Source organism: Dipteris shenzhenensis, chromosome 8 (assembly GCF_047967505.1).
Source record: "Dipteris shenzhenensis isolate YYH24624 ecotype China chromosome 8, Dip_SZ_1.0, whole genome shotgun sequence".
Taxonomy (NCBI): Eukaryota; Viridiplantae; Streptophyta; class Polypodiopsida; order Gleicheniales; family Dipteridaceae; genus Dipteris; species Dipteris shenzhenensis.
Genome location: NC_141603.1, coordinates 3073349 through 3084245, shown reverse-complemented (window position 1 = coordinate 3084245; position 10897 = coordinate 3073349). Strand labels below are relative to the sequence as shown.

Here is a 10897-nt window from a genome sequence, read left to right as displayed (position 1 = left end):
CAAAGGCAAAGCAAAGTGGAAAAAGAGAGACAAAACAATAGACGCCTTCTTCATAGGCATATTTAGCTGCTGCTTGAATTTAAAGCAATCCAAAGGCAAAGCAAAGTGGAAAAAGAGAGACAAAACAATAGAAAACTTCTTCATAGGCATATTTAGCTGCTGCTTGAAAGGCTTTCTTCAATGATGTCTTTGCACTCTTTGCTATTCCAAATTGTTTTAAGAGGCTTCCTTGCTTCAAATATCGTGAACTGTTGGCGAAAGTATTAGAGACACTACGGGGAATGAGGACATTGGTCCCTGCCAATGGAAATGAGAAATATGTCCCACTGACACACAGAAGATCACATTCACCATGGATATATATAGTATAAAGAAATTAGATGTTAATCTATGTAGTAAACAAAAGACATAACGTGGTCAATTCTATTCTGGGGCAAAATATCACCATCCTCCTTCATGATTTCTTTACCACATGCCAAAGCAGTTGAACAATTTTTGGGCGGAAGACATGGTGGACACTCTAATGATGGAAGGATTAGTTATTACTGAAGCAGAGACATAGAAGAATCAACGACAAATGTACGACATAGTCCTTTACCTGATTCACAATCAGTGATACCCGTCTCGGTCACACATTTTCCACACAACACAAGGGATGTAGCGTTGATAGCCATATCTTCCATGTGACACTCTAACTTACAAAAATCATCCTTGTTTGTCAATGCAAGACGTTCCCCTGACACATAAATAACACACTCTTTAGTCGCATAGTCCAAAGAAGATCACTACACAGAACGCGACATATAATTAAATATGTAGCATTCACTATATCTCTACCTGCATCATAAAAAACATGGATGTTGCATGGCACACTTGTCAATAGATTTGGGGCTTTCTTATCAAGCGGTGATACACGCAGAGGATCGAAGAACTTCTCAAGTTCTGCTGGTTGCAACGATCACGCGTCGTGCATAGTAGAAAGATTACATAAGAAATGAAGGAAGGAAGATAGGTCAATACTCAAGGAAAAGAGTTTGCAGAATACCCCACTCAAAGTTTCGGTTGCCAACCTCCATGGAATCAGCAGAGAACTCAACGGGAGAGGCTATAGCGATAGGGAAGACAAGTGGAAACGCAAACACTGACAGATACGAGAGGTGATGCAGTACAACATTGCTCCATTGATTATGTAGGCATAGGGACGATGCAAAGATACGTTTCGTGATTGCCCCATTAACCTCAACAAATCATGGCGAAACCACAAAAGAAACACCAAGAATTACTCCTTTCATCTCGTTGAAGCGACAACAACAATGTTCCAAGAGAGACCTCCAATCACTCCTTTCATTTCATTGAGCCGGCAACAATAATCTTCCCTCACATTGAAACCAAGTCCTAGATCAACAACCTCTTCGTAGGTGAAAGGCCGAAGGAAGACAAGCCTTTCTCACAAAGGCGGAGATGAATGAGTGGAAAAGGCGCAAATGAAGGAACGGAGAAGCCGGGGAGCTGCTGAAGGCTTGGCAACAGCAGAGCAGAGGAGCACCAACTAGTTAGAACATGAAAAGGCAAACCAATAGAGGCCTTGCATGAATGTGGGATTATGGGAGTGCATCACCACAATAGACATGGACTGAAAAACGTGTATCAATCACAACCACCCACGCAGGGTACAGGAAACAATGAACCAATCACGGATTTTGCAATTTTCGAAACCAAAAAATGCACATTTTCCCCTTGTGGTAGTGAAATAGCCTTAAGTGGGCAGGCAGGCCAAGAACAAAAACCATTGACGTAAAGAGCTGAATGGTTTTACGGGGGGGACAAAAGGTGGCATTTGCAACGTTTTGGGCAGCGATTGCGACGTTTGGAGAGAACTTGCGATGATCCGTGCGTGACGAAATCGAATGGAATCCTGCTGCGCGATGAATCGCCCATGATCCGTGCGTCACGAGGTGACCACCAATGGATTCCCGCTGCATCGCTCGCCGTCCATGATTGGGCGCTCTTGTTACATGCATCTAATTCACGTACGCTGTGCCTAATCACCTGTTGTGTCACTTGAGCAAGGGCGCCCCTGCCCATGCATGAATTATGCCGCAATCGTTGCTTCGTCGTTGCAAATAAATCAGTGCCGTTAGCTGGGCCTTCAATCACGAAAAAACTTTGCTCTGTATCAAACATGCTAGTCCTCTCATTTGGATGATCTTTTCATTGTTCACTGATTCATCAGTTTTCAGGGCATGCCACGCTCCCATTCATCCGCGCTCACATTATGGAAGCAGTCTCGATACCATGGTATTTGGAAAACGCCTCAGCAGGTCCTGCTCTCACTGATCTTGGAGCTTCATAGCGCTATTTACTGTACTGTCTGGACGCAACACTGTGCTACGCTCTAGGCCAAAACATGCAACTACATTTGAAGGACCTTATGGCCTGCCTCGAGAAGAACTCAGAATCAGGAGAAGTCTGTTGCTCGTGAACAGCGTTTGCTATAGATTGCATATGATGGGCGAGGCCGCTGGAAAGACAAACGATTGGTACATAGAAGGAGCACAATCTAGTAACGCGAGGCCTCACAGCAGCCTGGGTTTTGACAACTCTCCTATTAGCGGAACCGCTGGATTAACAGAGCCTCGGGAAGGTTTCAAAAGTCCAGAGCCACTGGTAATGCAGCTTGATATAATAGGAAGGTTGGGTAGAAACCATTTCTCTTCATAATCGGAAGTTTGATTGTAAAATTTTCTTGTTCCTTGGTTTACGACAAGTAGATATGGCTAATACTATGATGATATGATAATAGTGGCGATCTTCAAGCAAATATATCGATCCTGGCTACGGCTATGAGAAAGACTGGCGTTCATCACGGGCAAAGGTTCTAGGAGGTGGTGATTCTCATCTTGGAAGAGATGCAGCTCCAGTGGCTTCAGGAGAGGTAAGGATCGTTTGCAATGCATCTTACCCCGAGAAGTAGGAAGACCCTCCTGAATACTACAGGGTTCCTAATAAGGTCTCCTGGCATTGTCTGATCGAAGAGAGCACAAATGTGATCGGAGACAATGATCATATTCGTAGTGCAGAAGAATGAAATCTTGCCTCACATTAAGTTCTTTTAATTAAGTTATGGTGCTAAACAGTTTCGTTTTGGGTCACATATATCAGCAAAACCAGTGGAAGTCATCAATTCGGTACATTGATCCTGGGAGTGGGTCCTGGAGTGCCGGTGAGTGGAGGTCGTCTATAAAGACCGTTGAGCCTCAGTGCAAAGACATACATCCAGAATGGAGACCAAGAATCCGTGTATTCAAGCTTTCAGATTGTCGCGCAGAGTGGAGGATGACTGGTGGCAGACGACATGTGCCTGCCATTACCCATCCTGAGCCCCTATGGCGGTCTTGCCGCAGCCCTGGAAATCCACCTCCTTTGAAGTGGATTCCTCCCTTCAGAAATCTTAAATTGCCACCTCCCAAGGTGAACACATTTTGCAGCTTGAGACAGCTTTGACATTGAGAGAAATTTAACAATACTATCGAGAAGCTTAAACCTGACCTGACATGCTGTAACAGATTAAGTCGTTGAGGAAAAGAGTTTCAGGGTATTCTAGGAAGCATCCACAACTACAGTTGTTTTCTCCATCATCTGGAAGAAGGCCAAATTCAAGCGACTCAGTGATGTCAAATGTAACTCTTTATGGTCATGAGTTCAATACATTTGTAATAGTATCAATATTGTTGCCTATGGTTAGGATGTGTTGATGTGTTTGTGTGGTTGTGGGATCAATCTAGTGTACTAGCTGCAGAGAAAAATTCCGATCGTAAAAGTTAGTTATTCCCTTTGACTGGTGACATAAGAATTCACCGAATTATATGTCTCTTTTAAAATGGATCAAGCATAATTGCTAATATTTGAAATTTATTGAGTCTTAACCTGCTGCATCAGAGTATTTCCCTGATGTGAGATCCGTACTGGTACTGAGTTATATCCAGGGTGTTTTGTTGTGGCAGGCAAAGCAAATAAGAGCCAAGGTTGCTGCTTATTTCAAATTGCACCCACCACTCCACCTCTTTTCTACTTCATTTGAAAAGCCAGCACCAGGTATGATATTTATGTGCTTGTTAATTAATAATGTTACACTTTTCTAGAAGTTTTTTGGCACTACATTCTTTGGCGAGAAAACAAAACGGACCTGGTTGAACCCATCCATCTTTAGTTCTGTCTCTGTGTTGATAACATAGATCAGCTTATATTACCATGATAGCTAGATTGTTGCAGATAAGCACGCATTTCAGGAGTAGGCAGATCCTGCCAGGTGTTGATGTCACATCACACAAAGGAGGGTTTCTTCTCTCTCCCGCTATTATTGATCCGAAGATGCAAAGCAGAGCCCTCTTGGGCAAGCTCATAGTTAGAGGATTCACTCTAGGCACAGAGACTTGGAAGCTCTTGCTTCAGCAGGGGCTTCTAAGGAACACTCTCGCATCTTGGGTCAGTGGCAACAGTCTCATTGATGGGATCTCCACATGGCCCCCCTAATTGGAAGTGGTCACCATTGATGTGGAGCTTGATGAGGGTGTGGTGGCACCTCTACACAGGCCTCATCCGGCCCAGGCTGCAGTGAGACAGGAGTCAAGCGCTAACACTTAATCTAGCACCCAAAGGTCCATGATCAAGAGAGGTACATGTTGGGCCATTGCGCACATATCAGTCAGGCACAATGGAATAGTGTCAGAAAAACCCAGCCTCTCCATGGTACCCTCTAGGAAAGCCTAGTCCAATTTGTCATGTGTGCCTTTTCGAAATCCAGAAGGAGAATAGCAAGAGGCTGGGCCTTCTCTCGTGCTTGATCCATGGCCTCCCAAAAATGAAGGTGTCATTCACACTGCTCCTCTCCTAAACAAAACTTATCGAGATGTCTAGGATGATGTTGAGGAGGTGTGGACAGAGCCTCAAGTGCAAGTCCTTGGCTAAGCTCTTGTAGGTTGTGTCCAATAATGTGATGGGGCGCCATTGGCAAATGTCAACTAGTTCCCACCTTTTGGGGATTAGGAAAATCTAGTCTCACACCACTGGGGGACCGCAGATGGAGTCCCAAACCCGTTCCATAGCCAGGCTGTAGCCTCCAATGCCCCTCAAAAAGTCCCGAGAGGGATGACTCTAGAGGGTTTTCAAGGTTATTATATTCAAGGGCCTCACAAGCCCACATTTTGCTTATGGGACTAAAGTCCCGAATTTACACTCGTCATGAAGTGCGAAGGCCCTTAAGACCCTTTCACCATTTACACACCACAAGGGGGTTTGCCCATATTCCAACACCCCCCGTGGGCCAAGCACCTAAATAGTGATTGACCAAACCAGAGGCGAGTACAACAACCAATGTGATGTGGACAAACTGCATGGGATCAGCAAACCAAAGCTGCCCCAAAGTGCCTTAAAGTCCATGCCTACCAAACAAGGAAAGATAGCTGCCAGTGTAGAGTGGCCGCTGCCTTTAGAAGCCACACTTAAATCCGCCACGATTCATGGCCCTTCATGGCGAGTCACACTTTTACCACCCGCTATGCAGATAATGACAGCTCCGCACAGCGCATAGAGGCCGTCATCGAACAATCTGCCACCATGGGTTGCCACATCCCGAGGCGGGGGCTAGAGAGACAGCCGCCACGTGCCAACTGCGTAACAACCACTGAGATGTTGCACAGTTTGTCCATGAGAACTGCTCTGATACCATGTTGGCTCCACAGATGGAGCCATGTGGCAGCCTCGGGTGCGAGGTCCCAAACTCATCCCATAGCCAGGCTGTAGCTTCCTTAGCCCCCCAAAAAGTCCCATGAGGGATGACTTTGGAGGGTCTTCAAGGCTATTATATTCAAGGGCCTCACAAGCCAACATTTCGCTTATGGGACTAAAGTCCCAAATTTACATGTGTCATGAAGGGCGAAGGCCCTTAAGACCCTTTCACCATTTACACACCACAAGGGGGTTGGCCCATATTCCAATAGGGAGCAGCCCCAAGCCAAAAATCTCATAAAATCCTAAGCACAGGGGATAGCTAATGTGCTCTCAAAATTAGGGAAAGAAAATTGGGGACAAACCATCCTCTCTCATGCATTTTTTGCACGAGAACCTTGAGGGATACCAAGAGCTCCTCATCCATGAAGGAGGCCTCTAAATGTGCCATAATGCTTGGGGTGACCACAAAGGGGTTGTGGGCCCAAATCTAGGGTCTTCTTCTCTACCTAAAATAGTTGTGGTAAAAGGAGGTAGCTATCCCCTAGATATCCTACGGGTCCAATTGCATTTGACATCAACCGCGCGAGGTGGGACCCTATAGACCTAGAGCCCATGGTCTGGAAGAACTATTGTGTCATCCTATCTCCCCACTACACACACCTTGCTCCGGAGGAGTTGTAGGAGTATTCTGTGCATTGGATCTGCATCGGTCAATCTAACGCTTGGACTTGTTCGCTAGCCATTGAGAGGCTAGTACTAAATGGCATCGGCCTCCAATTGGCCCACCCATCCTATGGGGGGACGACCTCAATATGCCAAATCTATATGATGGCTTGTTAGACCTCCTGCTTGTGGAACCTCCTGCTTGTGGAACAATGCATCAGGAATATTCACTCGTTTCTCCGGGAGTCCGTGCCATGGCTGTTCCAAACGCAATGTAATAACCATGTAAGAGATTACAAAGATATGGTATTGTAGGCAGAAAGTCAGCCCTATGATTGACTAGTAGTACTTGGGTACTATATATACCAAGTACTTGTATTGTTTCATTTGAACATTTCTATTGGAGATCAAAAAGCAATAATTTCCAAGTTGGAAATTCAACTGCTGGGTCAAGTTGATGATGTTGCGGAGGGGTCAACACAAGATCTTTTGCTACAAGGCATCACTACATCATAACAAGAGCTTGTTGCAGTCCTCCAGCAAGAGGATCACCTTGAAGGAAGAATACGCATACTCTGGAAACACTTGCAAATCAAAATGTAACATGCAGTATCTGGTCTTGATTGGACTAGACCAATAAGCACCAAGACTCTTTGAGATCTTTGGCAGCATATGGATAAAGACGAGAAGAATGTGTTCTGTCTCTCAGTACATGCAAATCTCATACAGTTAAAGGCTGATGTAGTACTACTATATGAATGCGGAAGCCCCCCTCTTCGGGTAGTAGCCGGACTCCTACCTTTACTGCAACAATTACTAGCAACTTCCATGGGATATAACTCCCAGAAAAATCTTGTGTGTGCACTCTTGCTCACTTGTGTTCACAACCTGTCTCCACTTTGTTCCTACATTTGGTATCAGAGCGCTTCCGTCTCTAGAGCCCATTCCCGTGCTTGCTTCCAGACTCCTGCAAGCTTGGTGCTCTAGTGCGCATTCCTGGTTCTCACATTCAGCTCTCCAGCTTTCGTTTGAGGTAGCTCCAACAGTCCAGCGGCTGTTTTTTGACCTTTTGAGGTTCGATTTTGACATTTTTTGAAATTTCGGAGCTGCTCACATACAAACAAATCTGTCCCGCAGCATTTCAAGCGGGGGGAAGGGAAAAAGTTTTTTTCTGTACAGTCCATACGGGCCCGTCCGTACAGTTGCACGACAGTGCCACGAGTCCGTACGACTTGTCAGAACCTGATTTCAAGTCCGTACGACTTGTTAGAAGGCAATTCGACCAGTTTTCAGCATTTTTGCTCAGATCTGGACTCTTTTTAGCTTCAACCTCTCCCGGGTGTGTTCCAGCAGCTCCAGGCTCTCCTCTACACATGTGTTGTGTTCAGAAGTACTCCCGACAGCTTCATTTAGCTCCAAACAGCTCCTTTGTCATCTCCGGCTTGCCCACACAATCAGTGGACTGTTTTGCAAGTGGTTCGGGCCAAGTTGCACTTCCATGATTGCATTGTGCAGTCAGTGGGATTTCAGAGCAGCCAATCGTACTTTGCATTTGCAGCCAATATTAGTTTGGGATTTGCAGGCACATTTGCAGCCAGTTGCACTTTTGGGACTTGCAGTTCTTTTTGCAGGTACATTTGTAGCTTGTGGGTATCCCATTTTGCATCAAGTCGACTCTTTCAGACAGTTTTGGCAATTTGTCCGAGGGTGACAAACTAGATGGACCAAATTATGCCTTGTGGTCATTCATGCTTAAGAACATCTTGGTTGGTAAGGGCTTGTGGGATATTGTTAGTGGGGATGAGGTGAGGCTAGCAGGCTCATCTACATCTAGCACAACTTCTTCGGGTCAGGCTACATGCATAGCATTGACGGAGGAGCAGAAGAAGTTTGACTGCCACAGTGCCCAAGCGATGCTTTTGATTGCCACAAATGTGAAGAGGCACATTATGACGACTATCAATTCGTGCAAGAATGCAAAGGCAGCATGGGAAAGATTGGCAAACATGTATCATGTTAAGAATGAGGCAAGGGCCATTGCCTTGACAAATCAACTCAAAGATCTCGAGATACATGTTTGCCAATCACTGATCATATTGCCAGGATCACTGATCTATGTGATTAGCTTGCAAGTATTGTGATGAGGAAATAGAAGACAAGAAGCTCGTCTCTATTACTCTCAATAGCTTAGCGCCCTCATATGGCACATTCGTCACTTCATTGACCATTGTTCTCAGGGCAGCCCCACTCTCGTTCGATGAGTTAGTTGAGCTTTTGTTGCAGGAAGAGGAGAGATGCTCAAATTTTGCCAAAGCCTCTCGTCAGGGTAAGCAGGTGCTTGCCATGGGTGGAAAGGGCAAATTTCAGAAAAAGTTTGCGATAAAACACAGCCATACAACTCAGCCCAAGGAGGGGAATGCAAGCAGTTCAAGCAAAAATAAGAAAAAGGGCAAATGCAATTATTGCAAGAAGCCAGGGCATTACATCGCAGAGCGTCCGAAAAGAATTGCCAATGAAAAGAACAGGCAAAGGGACAGCTCTAGCAGTAATTTTGTTGCCCCAACTGAAACTCGTGCTTCAGATGCACATGGTGAAGCTCATCTTGTCCAAGGTGATAGAGATTTTGTGTTTGCTGCATTTAATGAGAAGATGGATGCCAGGGGGGATTTGAATGCTGAAAATCAATCAGGAGATGCTTCCCTTGTTGCAAGTGATACATGGTATATCGACAGTGGTGCTACTAAGCACATGACTCCTTGCCAGGAGTGGTTTGAGAGCATCACACCTGTTCATGGCAGACAGGTTACATGTGCCAATGATGCTTCTCAAGACATCATCGGAGTTGGGCACATTCCCATTCAGCGTGATAATGGGAAAGTTAAGTATATCCGAGATGTTTGGTATGTTCCAGAGTTGAGGCAAAATCTGATTTCAGTTTCAAACATTGCCCATGATCAACATATGTTGGTCGAATTTCAGGATAACCAATGCAAGATCGAGGATCCAAAGAAAGGGTATGAGGTTGTAGCAACAGGCACATATGACAAAGGCTTATACAAGCTTGATGCTCAGCCTTATGATCAGAAGGTATTGGCTGAACACTTCCTAGGCTGATTTATGGCATGCCAGGTTTGGACATGTCCATCATAGGGCATTGTCCTACTTGTACAACAATAATATGACTCAGGGAATGCCAAGATTACAGCAACCAGCAAATGAAGTGTGTGAGGGGTGTGCACTTGGCAAATTGCATCGCTTGCCATTCAGTAAACAAGGCAAGAATTGGGTCAAGGCAACCAGAGTGTTGCAGATAGTGCACAATGATGTATGTGGCTCCATGACTATTCCCATGCATAGAGGAGCAAGGTACTTTGTGACCTTTATAGATGACTTCTCCAGGTTCACATGGCTTTTTCTCATGAAGGAAAAATCTAAGGTGTTCTATTGGTTTCAGGAGTTCAAAGCTATGGCTGAGAACCAAACCAATTCTAGAATTGGAACACTCAACTCCAATAGAGGGGGAGAGTACATGTCACATGCATTCCAGGGATTTTTGAAGCAACATGGGATTAAGCATCACTTGACATGCCCTTACACACCACAGCATAATCCAATCTCTGAGAGGAAGAATCGTACTCTCATGGAAATGACGAGATGCATGCTGAAATTCAAGAGAGTCTCAAAGGCTTTGTGGGGAGAAGCAGTTGTGACAGCCACTTATATTCAGAACGGATGCCCTACCAAAGCTTTGGTTAATGTGACTCCATTTGAGGCTTTGTATGGCTTTAAGCCAAAGGTTAGTCATTTCAGAATTTTTGGCTCAATGGCATATGCTTTGGTTCGAGATGCACATCGAACAAAGCTTGATGACAAGAGTGTCAAATGCATTTTCATGGGATATAGCACTGAAAGCAGGAGATTTAGGCTTTATAATCCCGCTACCAGGAAGGTAATAATCAGCATAGATGTTCTCTTTGTTGAGAATGAGTGCATGCAGCCCGCTAGTGTAGACTTGCCACCATACGATGACACCTCTTTGGACATCATCCAGTTTGAGGATGATGAGACGGAGTCTCTTGATGCTTCCCCTTCTATTTCTCATAGTTCAGATGGCTTGCCACATGTTGAGAATGGCTCTCCCTCAAATCCACATGTTGAGGATGGCTCTTCCTCAAATGTTTCAGATTTGCAGCCAATTAGTGAGAATAGACAGCCTCATGTTTGGAGGCATTATCAACGTCGTGAGGCCACTAAAGATGTTGATGCAGCCCCGAGTGGTACAACAGAGAAATCTATTCCACGTTGGGCAAGGTTGACCATTCAAGATGCTAAGGATCAGCCTACTTTGGGGAAAACTAGGGCCAACACTCAGAAAAATCAGAAAAAGGTCAATTTTGCTTTGATGACCTCAGTGATGGAAGCTGAAAATGAGCCTTAGAGCTTCAAGGATGCTCAGCATAATCCGGCATGGCAGAAAGCTATGGAAGCTGAGATTAAATCCATT

At 45.0% G+C, this 10897-nt stretch overlaps 1 protein-coding gene across 5 annotated transcripts in view; it reads left to right on the top strand.

The window, feature by feature from the left end:
* Positions 1–1828: 1828 nt before the first annotated feature.
* Positions 1829–10897, top strand: part of LOC147898967 (uncharacterized) — a 31164-nt gene continuing 22095 nt past the window's right edge. Inside the window, exons 1-6 of one of the 5 annotated variants that reach the window (XM_087378519.1) lie at positions 1829–1955; positions 2241–2667; positions 2804–2935; positions 3163–3471; positions 3567–3680; positions 3987–4095. In XM_087378519.1, coding sequence (XP_087234645.1) covers positions 2506–2667; positions 2804–2935; positions 3163–3471; positions 3567–3680; positions 3987–4095 — 826 coding nt within the window. In that variant the 5' untranslated portion in view covers positions 1829–1955; positions 2241–2505. Of the gene's footprint in view, positions 2668–2803; positions 2936–3162; positions 3472–3566; positions 3681–3986; positions 4096–10897 lie in introns of all 5 variants that reach the window. The other 4 variants (XM_087378520.1, XM_087378521.1, XM_087378516.1 and 1 more) reach the window with 4 other exon arrangements.